At 41.4% G+C, this 14,422-nt stretch overlaps 2 protein-coding genes across 6 annotated transcripts; one reads left to right on the top strand and one right to left on the bottom strand.

Annotated features, from left to right (window-relative positions):
• Positions 1 to 216: 216 nt before the first annotated feature.
• On the top strand, positions 217 to 6,971 carry LOC121539825 (probable methylcrotonoyl-CoA carboxylase beta chain, mitochondrial; the record flags this gene model as incomplete). Its single annotated transcript, XM_041848488.2, is given in 8 exon segments — positions 217 to 391; positions 594 to 768; positions 1,883 to 2,039; positions 2,421 to 2,460; positions 2,463 to 2,530; positions 2,661 to 2,785; positions 5,759 to 5,840; positions 6,148 to 6,971. Coding segments are annotated over 8 exon segments (900 nt in total), but the record flags the coding sequence as incomplete, so codon positions are not given.
• Positions 6,972 to 8,225: 1,254 nt separating this feature from the next.
• Positions 8,226 to 13,515, bottom strand: LOC121539895 (retinal Mueller cells isomerohydrolase). 5 transcript variants are annotated; one of them, XM_041848539.2, is made up of 14 exons: positions 13,394 to 13,515; positions 12,884 to 12,966; positions 12,598 to 12,748; positions 10,913 to 11,020; positions 10,639 to 10,780; positions 10,398 to 10,545; positions 10,205 to 10,286; positions 9,980 to 10,112; positions 9,688 to 9,827; positions 9,474 to 9,603; positions 9,242 to 9,356; positions 8,992 to 9,086; positions 8,759 to 8,870; positions 8,226 to 8,533 (listed from the first exon to the last, which is right to left on the bottom strand). In XM_041848539.2, the coding sequence occupies exons 1-14, from the start codon at positions 13,402 to 13,404 to the stop codon at positions 8,385 to 8,387; spliced, it is 1,599 nt and encodes a 532-aa protein (XP_041704473.1). In that variant the 5' UTR covers positions 13,405 to 13,515; the 3' UTR covers positions 8,226 to 8,384. The 5 variants fall into 5 exon arrangements, with proteins under 5 accessions (XP_041704473.1, XP_041704474.1, XP_041704476.1 ...); XM_041848540.2 differs by having other exon boundaries at positions 13,402 to 13,509; XM_041848542.1 differs by having other exon boundaries at positions 12,880 to 12,966; positions 13,402 to 13,508.
• Between the last annotated feature and the right edge of the window lie 907 nt (positions 13,516 to 14,422).

Raw genomic sequence — 14,422 nt, 5'->3', positions numbered from 1 at the left:
TTATATTATTATTATTATATTACAATGAGTCCATCCTCCTATAGCTCCTCCCACCAGCCTCTACTGATTCCATGCTAACCTACCAAACAGCCGAAACAACAAAGGTAGGTAGAAACTCCATACAACTCAGCAATCTCAGTGTATCAACTAGTTTTCCATTTCAGCTGTATAGCAACAGCCTTCTGACTATGGTGGCCCTTGCAGGTATATTGAATATTTAAAGAAGTGAGTGGAGAGAATGCAGTAAAGAGGCACACCCAGAGAAACAAGAAGATGTTGGTTACGGCCCGTCTTCGCATGCTGTTAGACGACGGATACTACCTTGAGCTGTCTCCCTTCGCTGGAATGGGCCTGCCCTATGGAGACATCCCCTCAGCAGGCTGTGTAACAGGTAGAGAGGGTGCTCTGCTCTGTCAGTGATGGATGCTATTAATGCATGCCTATCACTCATGTAAATGTCCAACCTCAAATTTGGCAGCAAGGGAAATGTCTTGGTGCAGTGCATTGTAATAATGAAATATGTATAAGTAAGAATAGGTGTTATACTCGTCATAATGACTTTTCACTTCATTGGGCACTCTCCACTGTTGCAGGCATAGGTCAAATCAACGGGCTGTGGTGTGTGTTTATTGCTAATGATGTCACTGTGAGTGGTGGTACAGCCTACCCCATCACTGTCAAGAAGCAGCTCAGAGCCCAGGATGTGGCCATCCAGAACCGGCTGCCCTGTGTATACCTGGTGGATAGTGGAGGTGATTCCCTCTTCAGGTATGAACTGGAATCACTGAGACCAATACAAATAATGAATGACTCATATCAAGATACAACAGAACACTAATACTACTGATTAAATTATTTCATTGACAGTCAGATCTTCCCTGATAAAAACCAAGGAGGACGTACTTTCTACAGTGAAGCCATCATGTCTGCCATGTCTCAATTCCTCTAGGTGTCAGTGGTTTGTGGTTCATGTACAGCTGGCGGTGCATACATCCCCACTATGGCAGAAGAGACAGTGATGGTACACCGGATCAGGATGATATTTTGGGGGGCAGATCTCCCTTGGTGAAAGGGGCCACAGGGGAAGATGTGTCCCCAGTCTGGGTGGGGCCACGCTGGATGTCAAACTGGTCAGCTCAACATGCGCACACACACAGGAATTAAAGGCTCAATATGGAACAACCCTTGTGACTGGTTTTGCCTCAATTCACAGGTAAGAGCTGTTGATTGTGTGAAGCATTTACCTATCCTCCTACAAGATGCCGTCTAGACTTTTTCTTAAAGGTCAGACTTTTACAACTAACTTCATTATATTTTCATGCAGTCTTTCTTTGCTTCATAAAGTACATGCATATTCGAACCTCTTAAAACCTCTATGTTCAGATAATATATGAATTACATGACACATTTTTGAAGCAGAATATTGAACGAAAGAGCGTCAGCAGATTAACGTTTAACCCTGTTAATTTGCAAATCAGATTAGTGTGTTCTGACCAATCATATCTTTACTTACCAAAACAAGAGCCAGATTAAGATGGGCAATCTTTTTTAATGAGAATGGAGAACACAAGGCAAAAGAAGGAAAATAAGTCTCTTCAGCCAGCTTTCATCTGCTTTTACAAAGAGCTTCTCTGAGAGCGGCTCGTTGCCATGGCAGCTGAATATTCTAGATGCAGAGGGTATTGCAATCTTGATCAGGTGCTGGCGCTCAAACAATTGATCAGGATAACAGAAATTACTTGATGAAAAAATTAATAAATCATGACAAAAAGTTTGCTTTTGTTTGCATTCTTAAAAACTCCACTAAAAGTATATTTTTTTTATTATGAAGGCAATACGTTTTATTCAAGTGTAATTGCCTGACTTGTATGTTTTTCTTCAGGCATCAGGTTGGCAATGTGGCGAGCAATGGGGAGGTAACGTACAACGCAACATTGAAAGGCAGCCACTCTGTCCAGCTGTGTGACCAGCGAGACATTCCCCTGATATTTCTACAGAACACCGTCCCAAAGCCAGAGCTGACCCTTTCCCTAACCCAGGTATGGCACTGCAGGCAACCCTGAGCACTTACCACATAATAAAACAGCACTTTGTTATGAAGCACAAAAACTGGTGAAGAGGAGCACAGAGAGGCATCTCAACATGCCTTTGTAAACACACAGACACTCCTGTGGAACTCAGCCAGCTCTGTTATATAGCACTATGATTAGAATCCGGTCTTGAATTCAAAACAGCCATGTCATCAGAATGTTTCATTAGCTGTTATTTAACATTTTAGTCATTTAGCAGACACTGTTATGCGCTCAGTTCTCACACTCGTTCTTAAACATGGTTGTGGAATTTCATGTCAGTGTCTTAAAAAGGTTATGCTGGTGTTACTCATGGAACAGATCTGTGAGTATTTATCCTCTCTCCTGTAGGCAGAGACCAACAGACTAACGGCTCAGGGTTCAATGATGTCTGCTGTGTCTCTGTTCCAAAAATCACAGTCGTCATTGGGGGATACCATGGCCCTGACAGTTATGCTATGGTTTGTACAATAATGCCAGCAGTAGTCACTGTATTAAAATCTGCCTAGTGTCTACACATCAATTCCTTTATATATTTAAAATACTAACTGAACTGGTCCCTCTCTTTTGTGTGTGGTTTTCTTTATCTAGTGTGGCAGGTCCTTTGACCCAAAATTCCTATTCCCATGGCCTAATGCCAGAGTATCCCTGTTAACCCCTGGTCAATCTGCAGCTCTGGCACAAGAGGAGGAGGACATTGAGAAGATCAATAAGAGGTAAGACACCCATAGTACTGTATTTCATACAGGAATATTATGAATATTTGATTTGTGTGGTTGTAAATGTCTGAATGTTTGTTAATTACACTTCTGGAAATTGGCCTACAGTGAGGGAAAAAAGTATTTGATCCCCTGCTGATTTTGTACGTTTGCCCACTGACAAAGACATGATCAGTCTATAATTTTAATGGTAGGTTTATTTGAACAGTGAGAGACAGAATAGCAACAAAAAAATCCAGAAAAACGCATGTCAAAAATGTTATCAATTGATTTGCATTTTAATGAGGGAAATAAGTATTTGACCCCTCTGCAAAACATGACTTAGTACTTGGTGGCAAAACCCTTGTTGGCAATCACAGAGGTCAGACATTTCTTGTAGTTGGCCACCAGGTTTGCACACATCTCAGGAGGGATTTTGTCCCACTCCTCTTTGCAGATCTTCTCCAAGTCATTAAGGTTTCGAGGCTGACGTTTGGCAACTCGAACCTTCAGCTACCTCCACAGATGTTCTATGGGATTAAGGTCTGGAGACTGGCTAGGCCACTCCAGGACCTTAATGTGCTTCTTCTTGAGCCACTCCTTTGTTGCCTTGGCTGTGTGTTTTGGGTCATTGTGATGCTGGAATACCCATCCACGACCCATTTTCAATGCCCTGGCTGAGGGAAGGAGGTTCTCACCCAAGATTTGACGGTACATGGCCCCGTCCATCATCCCTTAGATGCGGTGTAGTTGTCCTGTCCCATTAGCAGAAAAACACCCCCAAAGCATAATGTTTCCACCTCCATGTTTGACGGTGGGGATGGTGTTCTTGGGGTCATAGACAGCATTCCTCTTCCTCCAAACATGGCGAGTTGAATTGATGCCAAACAGCTTGATTTTGGTCTCATCTGACCACAACACTTTCACCCAGTTCTCCTCTGAATCATTCAGATGTTCATTGGCAAACTTCAGACGGGCCTGTATATGTGCTTTCTTGAGCAGGGGGACCTTGCGGGCGCTGCAGGATTTTAGTCCTTCACGCCGTAGTGTGTTACCAATTGTTTTCTTGGTGACTATGGTCCCAGCTGCCTTGAGATCATTGACAAGATCCTCCCGTGTAGTTCTGGGCTGATTCCTCACCGTTCTCATGATTATTGCAACACCACGAGGTGAGATCTTGCATGGAGCCCCAGGCCGAGGGAGATTGACAGTTATTTTGTGTTTCTTCCATTTGCGAATAATCGCACCAACTGTTGTCACCTTCTCACCAAGCTGCTTGGCGATGGTCTTGTAGCCCATTCCAGCCTTGTGTAGGTCTACAATCTTGTCCCTGACATCCTTGGAGAGCTCTTTGGTCTTGGGCATGGTGGAGAGTTTGGAATCTGATTGATTGATTGCTTCTGTGGACAGGTGTCTTTTATACAGGTAACAAACTGAGATTAGGAGCACTCCCTTTAAGAGTGTGCTCCTATTCTCAGCTCGTTACCTGTATAAAGACACCTGGGAGCCAGAAATCTTTCTGATTGAGAGGGGGTCAAATACTTATTTCCCTCATTAAAATGCAAATCAATTTATAACATTTTTGACATGCGTTTTTCTGGATTTTTGTTGTTGTTATTCTGTCTCTCACTGTTCAAATAAACCTACCATTAAAATTATAGACTGATAATTTCTTTGTCAGTGGACAAACGTACAAAATCAGCAGGGGATCAAATACTTTTTTCCCTCACTGTATATAGTTAGGGCTACATTGAAATGTTTCTTACAGAAGACATTTGGAAGGCATACACATAACCATGGTAGCAATTAAAAGGGAACCGTTTGGAGATTATGGGGAAATTATTAGATGAAAGGTGAAGACACAACAGTTCACCTGACACAAGACGGAATCCAAACATTACACTGTTGATTTTATGTGCATTTTACATTTACTGTACTTTTCACCACATTTGTTGATAACGAAATCTGAAAATACTCTGGATACATTCAGTAACATGATCATAATATTATTGTAAAATATGGGGTAGTCACAAAATAAAACAAATAAATGACAAGGGTTTGAGTGAGAGGTCTAACTGGTGTCTCCAAGTGGCTACACACCTTTCCAATATGTACACAGTTCCTAAGTCATTTCAAGGCACTTTTATGACTCAAAAGAAGAGTCTTCAACTATAGGGTGCTTTTTTGAGCTCTCCTAGCTGTGCCATTGAGGAATTAGAACAAAAAGACTTGCACCTGCATCCCTGTCTTTACACAATTACCTGTTGTTTATGCAATCAAAAAACGGTCCATTATATATCACTATCTGGGTCAGGTGGGAATCATTTGAAAGGTTGTTCTATTGCCAACATGACTAGCTAAATTATAAAATACGATCTTAGTGTTAGGCTTTCACAAAGCAATTCAGAGAAACAGATCATAATTTTGGTACGCATAGAATGGAGTCATGCATGCATTCAGATGCGTGGTCCACAGGACATTTTCTTTACAATACAACAAAGATAGGCTCATTCTGTTTAGGACAACCCAGGGTATAACGCAATGTCATTTTATAACTGTACATCAAACATAGTGATCATAAATGTTGACACTGTATGTAACATTAGTTTTATTATATGGAAATGTGAAGTGCGCATTTGGACTCACGGGGGTTTGACTTGCTTGTATGACAAAGCGGTATTTATTATAATCTTCATCCTTTCAAAATACATAGGCCTCGTAATTTACAGCAGTTCCCCCATGCAACAAAACATTTGCTAAAGTTTCCCAATTAGCGGGAGGGATGGGGGCAGCTTCTTGCGGCGCTCAAGTTCAGAATGGCTGTCAGTCAAAACCCAATTAGAGCTGTGAAGCGCTGAGCCAGAGCTCTGACGTCATGTATAGCATGTTACTGTGCAGCCACTGCGGTCCAATCAGTGTCCAAATCTGCCATTTTCAACCCGTATAACGGTTACGAGTGTAAAGGACTACCAGGAGTATTTATCCTTTTAGGTTGGAGAAGGAGAGTTCTGCGTTCTTCTCGTCTGGCAGACTCTGGGATGATGGAGTGATTCTTCCCCAGGACACGTGGAAGGTAAATCTCTGAGAATCATACCTGACACTTATATATAGGTTCACAGAGTCCTGGCTGGAAGCAGCTGTTGAGGTTTTCCATGGAAATACCAAAACACTTACATAATGGCATAGTTTAGTTGGCTCTGGCCGTCACAAGACGTTATGTTGGTTAGGATTTGCCTTTTAAAAGATACAGGATTAATGAATGCTACTTAGTATTTTTTCATTAATAACCTACCTAGTGTTGCAAATAATTTCGTAGTGGAAATCGTAATCAGTTTGCACATGCCCATTACATGTTTTTTTTTTTTTCCCTTTCTCCTCAGGTTTTGAGTGATAGTCTGAAAATCAAACAACAGGAATACCAGCTCTCCAAAAACAAACTAAGGACTCCATTACTCTGAATGTGAAACTGCCTCACTGGTTTTTATTTTAAACAATTGCCTTTATCAGAAAAAGTATCATGTTAAATCTTTTTGACAAAACACCTTTTATAGGAGGAACTAATTACCATAACTGATGTACTGATCAGAGGAGAAAAAATTAACATTTGAGATTTGTAATGTAATAACACTATCAATGCAAATTTGTTTATTTGTATAAAAGTAGCAGAACACATTTGTAAATACAACTTGAAACATGTACCATAGAAATCTCAAATAAGTTGTGTGTCTTAATTCTTACTATGCTGTGCATACATTACATGGTTCCATTATAGCTAATGAGCACTAGGCCTCTAGGTCAGAGAGTGCAACACAGTTCAGGGTCACGGTTAAGACATTCATTACTATGTGGACTTTGAAACTAAGCAAATGAACAGGCTACATGATCACACAGTACATACATATTCCATAGGCAACACCAGCGATGCCTCAACAAATAGATACTCAAATGATATACAGTGTATTGTTGAAAGTATTCAGACCCCTTGACTTTTTCCACATTTTGTTATGATACAGCCTTATTCTACAATTTTTAAATTGTTTCCCCCCCAATCAATCTACACACAATACCCCATAATGACAAAGCAAAAACAGATGTATACATTTTTGCACAAATAAACTGAAAAATCAGTTTTACATAAGTATTCAGACCCTTTACTCAGTATTTTGTTGAAGCACCTTTGGCAGCGATTACAGCCTCGAGTCTTCTTGGGTATGACGCTACAAGCTTGGCACACGTGTATTTGGGAGGTTTCTCCCATTCTTCTCTGCAGATAATCTCAAGCTCTGTCAGGTTGGATGGGGAGTGTCGCTGCACAGCTATTTTCAGGTCTCTCCAGAGATGTTAGATCGGGTTCAAGTCTGGGCTCTGGCTGGGCCACTCAAGGTCATTGAGATTTGTCCCAAAGCCACACCTGCGTTGTCTTGGCTGTGTGCTTAGGGTCGTTGTCCTGTTGTAAGGTGAACCTTTGCCCCAGTCTGAGGTCCTGAGCGCTCTGGAGCAGGTTTTCATCAATAATCTCTCTCTGTACTTTGCTCCGTTCATCTTTCCCTCATTCCTGACTAGTCTCCCAGTCCCTGCCGCTGAAAAACATCCCCAGAGCAGGATGCTGCCACCACCATGCTTCACCATAGGGATGGTGCCAGGTTTCCTCCAGACGTGACGCTTGGCATTCAGGCCAAAGAGTTCAATCTTGGTTTCATCAGACCAGAGCATATTTTTTCTCATGGCAAGGTGCCTTTTGGCAAACGCCAAGCGGGCTGTCATGTGCCTTTTACTGAGTAGTGGCTTCCGTCTGGCCGCTCTACCATAAAGGCCTGATTGGTGGAGTGCTGTAGAGATGGTTGTCCTTCTGGAAGGTTCTCCCATCGCCACAGAGGAACTCTGGAGCTCTGTCATAGAGTGACCATCGGGTTCTTGGTCACCTCCCTGACCAAGGCCCTTCTCCCCCGATTGCTCAGTTTGGCCGGGGGCCAGCTCTAGGAAGAGTTTTGGTGGTTCCAAACTTCTTCCATTATAGAATGATGGAGGACACTGTGTTCTTGGGGACCTTCAATGCTGCAGACATTTTTTGGTACCCTTCTCCAGATCTGTGCCTCGACACAATCCTGTCTTGGAGCTCTACGAACAATTCCTTCGACCTGATGGCTTGGTTTTTGCTCTGACATGCACTGTCAACTGTGGGACCTTATATAGACAGGTAGGTGTGTGCCTTTCCAGATCATGTCCAATCAACTGAATTTACCACAGGTGGATTCCAATCATGTTGTAGAAACATCTCAAGGATGATCAATGTAAACAGGATGCACCTGAGCTCAATTTCGAGTCTCATAGCAAAGGGTCTGAATACTTATGTAAATAAGGTATGTTTTTTATTGTTAATACATTTTTTTTAAATGTCTGAACCTGTTTTCACTGTCATTATGGGGTATTGTGTGTAGATTGAGATTCTTTTTTTGATTAAATCAATTTTAGAATAAGGCTGTAATGTAACAAAATGTGGGAAGAGGTCTGAATACCTTCCGAATGCACTATAAGTAGGTGTCTTATATAAAGTATAATCCAACAAAGGTTTTAGTATCATGATTGATTGTCCTGTAGATGTGTTGAGAAAGTAGTCCTAAGGCTTGTACATTCCATGGAAGGTGACAGGGATGATGACCTCCACCTCAGCCCGTGCGATCTCTGTCAGGTCTCTGGCATTGAGGATGAGGAGGTATCCTGGCCTCTGGTCTGCTCCAGGGTTCACCACGATACTCAACAACACCCCTAGCAGGAGGAAAAGAGAGCAGTATCACAATCACAAAACCAGAAGTGTGCGAGAGAGGCATACCTACATTTGTATTTCAAGTTGTATACTACCGGTATGTCAGCATTTTATATCACAGTAAGGTGAATCCGGCTTAGGTATGGGAATTCATGCCACCTGATCCAGTTGAAATGTTAGACAACAGATTGTGATATTATAGAATCCCCTAAAACCCTTCTGTTTACCGTCATCTTCCTCCACAGAGTCTGGGGTCTGCACAAAGATGGGCTCTGAGGGGTAAGAGTCTGGCTCCTGCCACACCCACGTCTCCTTGGTCTTCACGTTCAGTTTGCAGATCTGGAGCAGGACACAATCAAACTTACTCCCTGAATGACTATCAGCAGGTTAGTTTAATCATAAACCTAATCATCAGACTTGGATAATGTACCACTAGTTCTCGTCTGTGTGCTAGACTCACCCTGTCAGGGATGAAGTGGTTCAGACCCAGTCCATAGGCATAGCTGTAGTTCTTCCCAGAGAACTTACTGTAGTTGATCTGAGGGAACTCGAATGCTGCAATGATAAAGGAATTCAGATGACTGATTCAATCGAATGAGAAAAATCTTACGACTGATGATATGACAAATGAACAGATATTTAGTGGCATTAAATGCTATAAGAATAGGGGAACCATCAAGGTTTAATGAAACAAGCTGTGTGTGGGTTACCTTGTCGTGGTCCAGAAAACAGAACCTCAGGCTCCAGCCAGATGGTTCCATCACTGCGCATCACTGCAGTGGCTGTGGTGTATGGAAGGGATATCAGATTCTTCCCCTGTTTCTCCTGCAAGTAAAAAAGGGAAAGACTTCACCGATGTAGTCCTCTATCCTGAGAGGATAGCATCAAAGCAGTGATAAGTCCTTATTCCAGAAATGACAAGATTAAGGGCATAAAACTTACTCTGTGAATGTCCATGGGCAGAACGTATCGCCGGACCTCCGGCTGAGGTGCCATCATAGCAGCTTTCTTCACTTCCTCCCAGTTCTCCCTCAGGTTGGCCAGATATAGGTAGTTGTAGACAAACTCATGACTGAAACCAAACGAGAAAGGGGCACTGGATAAGTGTCTTGTACATCTGTTATTCTCGTCATTATAACAACCGGTCAGTATTCACCCTTTCCAAGTACACAGGTCAACAACGATGAAGCCATCGTCCTCATAGCTGTTGATGTGATGGAAGAGATTGAAGGCAGAGGTCCTGAATTTATGCTCTATGTATTTAGCTGGGTCCTTCATAGCCAGATGGAACCATGTCTAGATAAGAAAAAAATATACTATTATATGGTGATGAAAACATTTATAATAGTGTGCTTAATTTAGTGCCAATATATCAATAATCAGTATTGAAATGCTAACAGGCTTTGTATACAATTAGAGAATAGTGGTCTACAAGTTCCTTTACTTACACCCATGGTTTCGTTTGACTCAAAGCAATCCATGTAATTTGTGCCCCAGATGCTCCAAGCAGTCAAGAATTTTAGAAGGTTGATCTTTATTGGAGTCTCAACAAAGACAAAGTAGTTTTCTGTCATTCCAAAGCTGATGGAGGACACAGAAAAAGCATTGAAATAAATGTAATAAGCACAAATGTTTCAATATAGAATGTGAACTCAATCAACGATGTCACTAACCTGTGAACATATGAGGGCTTGAATCTCTCACTGCTGGGGAGCTGCACAAGAACCTTGGACTTTTCAATGGGATCTGACTTGTCTGAAAACAAGCATCAGAAAAAGACAGACAAGTACCGGTAAGACCCAATGCATTTAATTTAGGGACATCTCACTTCAAGAAAATAGTCTCAATGCTGTATGCAGAACTAACCTTTCTGTGTGGGAGGAATTTTTACAATGTTGTAGGCCAGTGACATGTTCTTCCCAAAACAGTTCCCAAGGTTGTACACCGTTCCATCACTTTCAATGTGTGGATGAGCTGTCACCCCATTGACCGAGAGGTAATCACAAAGGTCCACCTGGAGAAACAGTTTGTGAGACTTTTCCTTTGTGGCGTATGACAGTTCTTATGTTCAATCAATCTGATGTTAGCCAGGGTGAGCAGCACATACCCTTTTCAGAGTCTCCAGTGTGTCTGGGTCCACTTTGGTGATGTAGTTGGTTTCTGTGCAGGCATAGAAATCCTCACCAACAGGGTACACGTTCACTAAGCAATTATCTGTCACCTCAATCCCTTTGAAGTAGGTGAAAAACCTACAAAGACAACAGAGAAGGAGAAAAGGGTTCATGAAATGAGGAAAGCATGGATCATTTGTATGTAATGCCTAATAACTGAATCATGACGACATTTGTTTTACTTTATCATAACATTAGAGCAAATCAGACCTTGAGAATATATTTTTGCAGGGGTCTGGGTAGGCTGCTGTTCCAAACTCAGTGATGACCACTCTTTTCTCTGTCATGGCTCGCACATAGGCATCCGTTTTGACAAATCTACAGAGGAACATAAGTTAACCCATAACAGTCTAAGCCCTGTTAATTATTAGCCCATACAAACGCATTGAATAACAGATTCACTACATTGAACAGATAGTCCCCCAAAAAAATCTAAATAAAGTTTGTTCTGAAGTGTCCGTCCTATATCAGAGATATTAGTTCAGGAAAAAAATATTTTTTGGACATGTATTTAAGCCCTTATTTTTGGCACTAAACAGTCTCCATATATACTGTACTTTCATTAATTTTTTTTCAACTGGTACTGTGGGATCTTCAGACAAGTCTTGAGGCCTGTGGGCGTCCTAGAGCAAAACAACATGTATGACATGTACGTGTTCCACAGAGGGGTCATATTAGTGTGTAGCCCAAACTGTTCGGACGCTACAGACAGAAGTTGGCAGATCAGCTGGACCCACTACAGACAAGTCCCAAGACGCTTGTGGGGGTCGTAAAGCAAAACAGAGAACACCATTGTGTTCGTGAGAGTCCCATCTTCAGACGCTACAGGCGATTTTGTGAGAACACCGATTTTCGGGATGTCTCATGGTCTGACAAACACCGCTCTAGCTCGGTCACCTTTTACAGCAGATGTGGAAGTGGGACATCGGCGGATGCGGTGGATTGAGACTCATCCAATGCAAAACAATATATAGCTCTAGCTAAAACGGACTGATTTTAATGGGAATTTTTTTATTATGCTAATTCAATTTGCGCTGGGCGCGGACATCGACTACGTTTTTTTTTAAAGGAAATAGTTCAAGGGGCAGTGCAGTCAAAAACCAGAGTTTCCTGTGTTCTCTTTGGTATTTCCACTCTGAAGTTGAAATACTGTGAAATTGTGAAAATTATGATAATACCCTTTTAGTGTAAGAGCAGTTTGAAAAAATCAAAAAATATATGCTTGGAATTTCAGCCTGTTTTGGAGGGATGTAGTTTTGGCTTGCCTGGCGACATCACCAGGTGGTATAAGTTAATTGACCAATAACAAAGACTTAAACTGCTCTGCCAATAACAGTTCATTTTCAGGATACATACTGTCGCTCCCCCATTAGGCTCCTCCAATTAGGTCCCTCACTCAGACCACTCCCAGACAGTCCTAGCTAAATTCTTGCTTGAATAATTACTTTGTTTCTTTTTGACCATTTTAATTGAAAACAATCACAGTAAGGTACTTAATTGTTAGCTAGAAATGATTTGATATTGAGATAAAAACAGCTGCATTGGACCTTTAAAAACAATTAAAACCATCATTTAAACAACATGTAGTTTGGAACATACAGATTGGGAATTGATAGGCCCACTTGTTTCAGCTTTCAGAAGCTTTTGAGAGCAGATGTAGCAGGTCTCTGTGCTTTGGTATTCACTGTTTTAAATTAGAAACAGCCCACACTGAGGTTCCCCAAAACATTCCAGTCAAATTTATAGGCAGAGGGGAACATTTCACATAACTGCACAACTACTACCAGTGTGTTACTGTAAAATTGCAAGCCCTCCTCATATATATTTCACCACCTTCAGTGTGTAAACGTGTTATGCATTATCACTGAAGTCAACATCAACACACAGGGGCTTACTTCCGATAGTAGGTCACATGGCCATTCTTTAGGTCAAACTTGTGCATGAGGGCCTGGCCATCAAAGAGGTGGTAGAAAGGCTCAGCCCCCACCTCGAACAGGCCGGGTCCCAGACGCAATAGACTGCCACTCAGCCATTCTGGAATCACACCTGAACACAGCATGAAATGATCCATGTTACCCTGTTGTGCTCAATGCTCACTCAACCTCAACCATGATAAAAACCAAACCTTCTCGCTTGTAAACCAAAGGGGAGTGGAGTCTAAGAGACCTTTTCCTCACCTACCTACAACCATAGCAGGAATAGGCTCATTCAATTCTTCACACGTCTCAAAGATTTTCTTGTACCCACCAGCCGGATGCTGAATTCTGAAAATCAAAACAAATAAGTTATCAAATATAACATCTATTTACAAAAAAGAATAGGCTGCTGAACTGACAAACGTTTTCTGCCCTGACCTAAAAACCCAAATTAGGTACCTCATTCTGGCCTAAATTAAAAGTTTTACTTGTTCATCAAAACCAAAAACTACAATCTGAGACCAGAAAAATATGTTCAACTGCTTGACAATAGCGTGCAGTAAAACAGTAATGCGAGGAGAAAAAAATTCTAAAAATCAAAAAGCTTTGCAAAGTTAGCACAAGGAGACAGTTACTCAACAATTTACATACTCCTGTCAAAGTTATGCAATGCGGAAAGTCTGCAAAATGTTGGTTTGCTCACCAACTTACTATATTCTTGTATGGGAAAATGTTATGCGAAGCTAAGGAAAATGTACAAAAAGGATTTACTCACCGACTAACCATTTTCCTTTAGAGAATAAACACAGTTTGTGTGCAGGAAGCCCAGTCTGAACTGCGGAGTAATCAAGTAGCCTTTATAGACACAGTTCCATTCCCATACAGAGCGCCGGGAGTCTGAGAACCTACCCCCAAACCAGTGGTCTCTGAAACAAAAGTTCCTTTGTGTCCAGACCATTCAGTTTCCATTGACGTTTAGCCCACCGCCACCACACAATTGTACCCCTTCAAGGAATTTCTCTGCCTAATTAAGACCAGAACCAGAACCACATTTGCTAACCTGAGAGCCCCAAAAGGATACAAAAGGGTCTGCACAACAAACACTTGGAAAGTAATGCAGTTCATTATGCAATATCTTTGTTTCAAAATGTTTGTTCTACATGTTGTTATGTCAGAGAAAGATGTTCCCACACTAGTTAACTAATTTGATGGATTCCAGATTAAAACAAGTTTATTTAATCAATATTCTCTGTAGTCACCCACACTGAGGGTGTTTGTTATGGACGTGTATGATTAACGGTGTCTTCCTTTTCTTCCTACGGATCTAGATGAATGAAGCTGTCAGTTGAGGTCCGCCTCAGAGGGACATGTGATTCATCATCTTGGGTTGCAATGCACTTGGAATTCTAACAATAGATTGCTCTGCCACATCCACCAGAGATATGTGGAATTTGTGCATTTTAAAAGTAATTAGTGATGCAAGGCAGTTATTCTGTGTGAGTAGCAACATTTACTCTCCCTTCCTGTGCCACACTATAGGGTAAACAACAAATATGATGAAATAAACCACATCCTTTATAGAACACTAATAAACCGGATACATTTGCATAATTAGTCAAGAGTAAACATTTTGTTTTACAGTTGGACATTTTCCTAAGAATGTTGCATAGTAAACATAATTTTTGGCAAGGAAATAATACACAAAAGGTTATAACTGTTGTCATTGGCTCTTTCTTTGAGGTAAGTATACAGCCACAGAGGTATTCGAAAAATGCGTCAAATGGAGTCCAAAAGTCCCCCCTAC

The sequence above is a fragment of the Coregonus clupeaformis genome, chromosome 26 (genome assembly GCF_020615455.1).
Source record: "Coregonus clupeaformis isolate EN_2021a chromosome 26, ASM2061545v1, whole genome shotgun sequence".
NCBI lineage: Eukaryota > Metazoa > Chordata > Actinopteri > Salmoniformes > Salmonidae > Coregonus > Coregonus clupeaformis.
Note: the sequence above shows the minus strand (reverse complement) of the source record. Positions and strands in the feature narration are given on the sequence as shown.

What these genes read in the sequence shown, in the direction of transcription:
- LOC121539895 (XM_041848539.2), bottom strand. An exon ending in CACTGGAGACTCTGAAAAGG is followed by an intron (nt 10,546 to 10,638) that starts GTATGTGCTGCT and finishes CTGTTTCTCCAG; the next exon opens with GTGGACCTTTGTGATTACCT. An exon ending in AATTCCTCCCACACAGAAAG is followed by an intron (nt 10,287 to 10,397) that starts GTTAGTTCTGCA and finishes GCTTGTTTTCAG; the next exon opens with ACAAGTCAGATCCCATTGAA.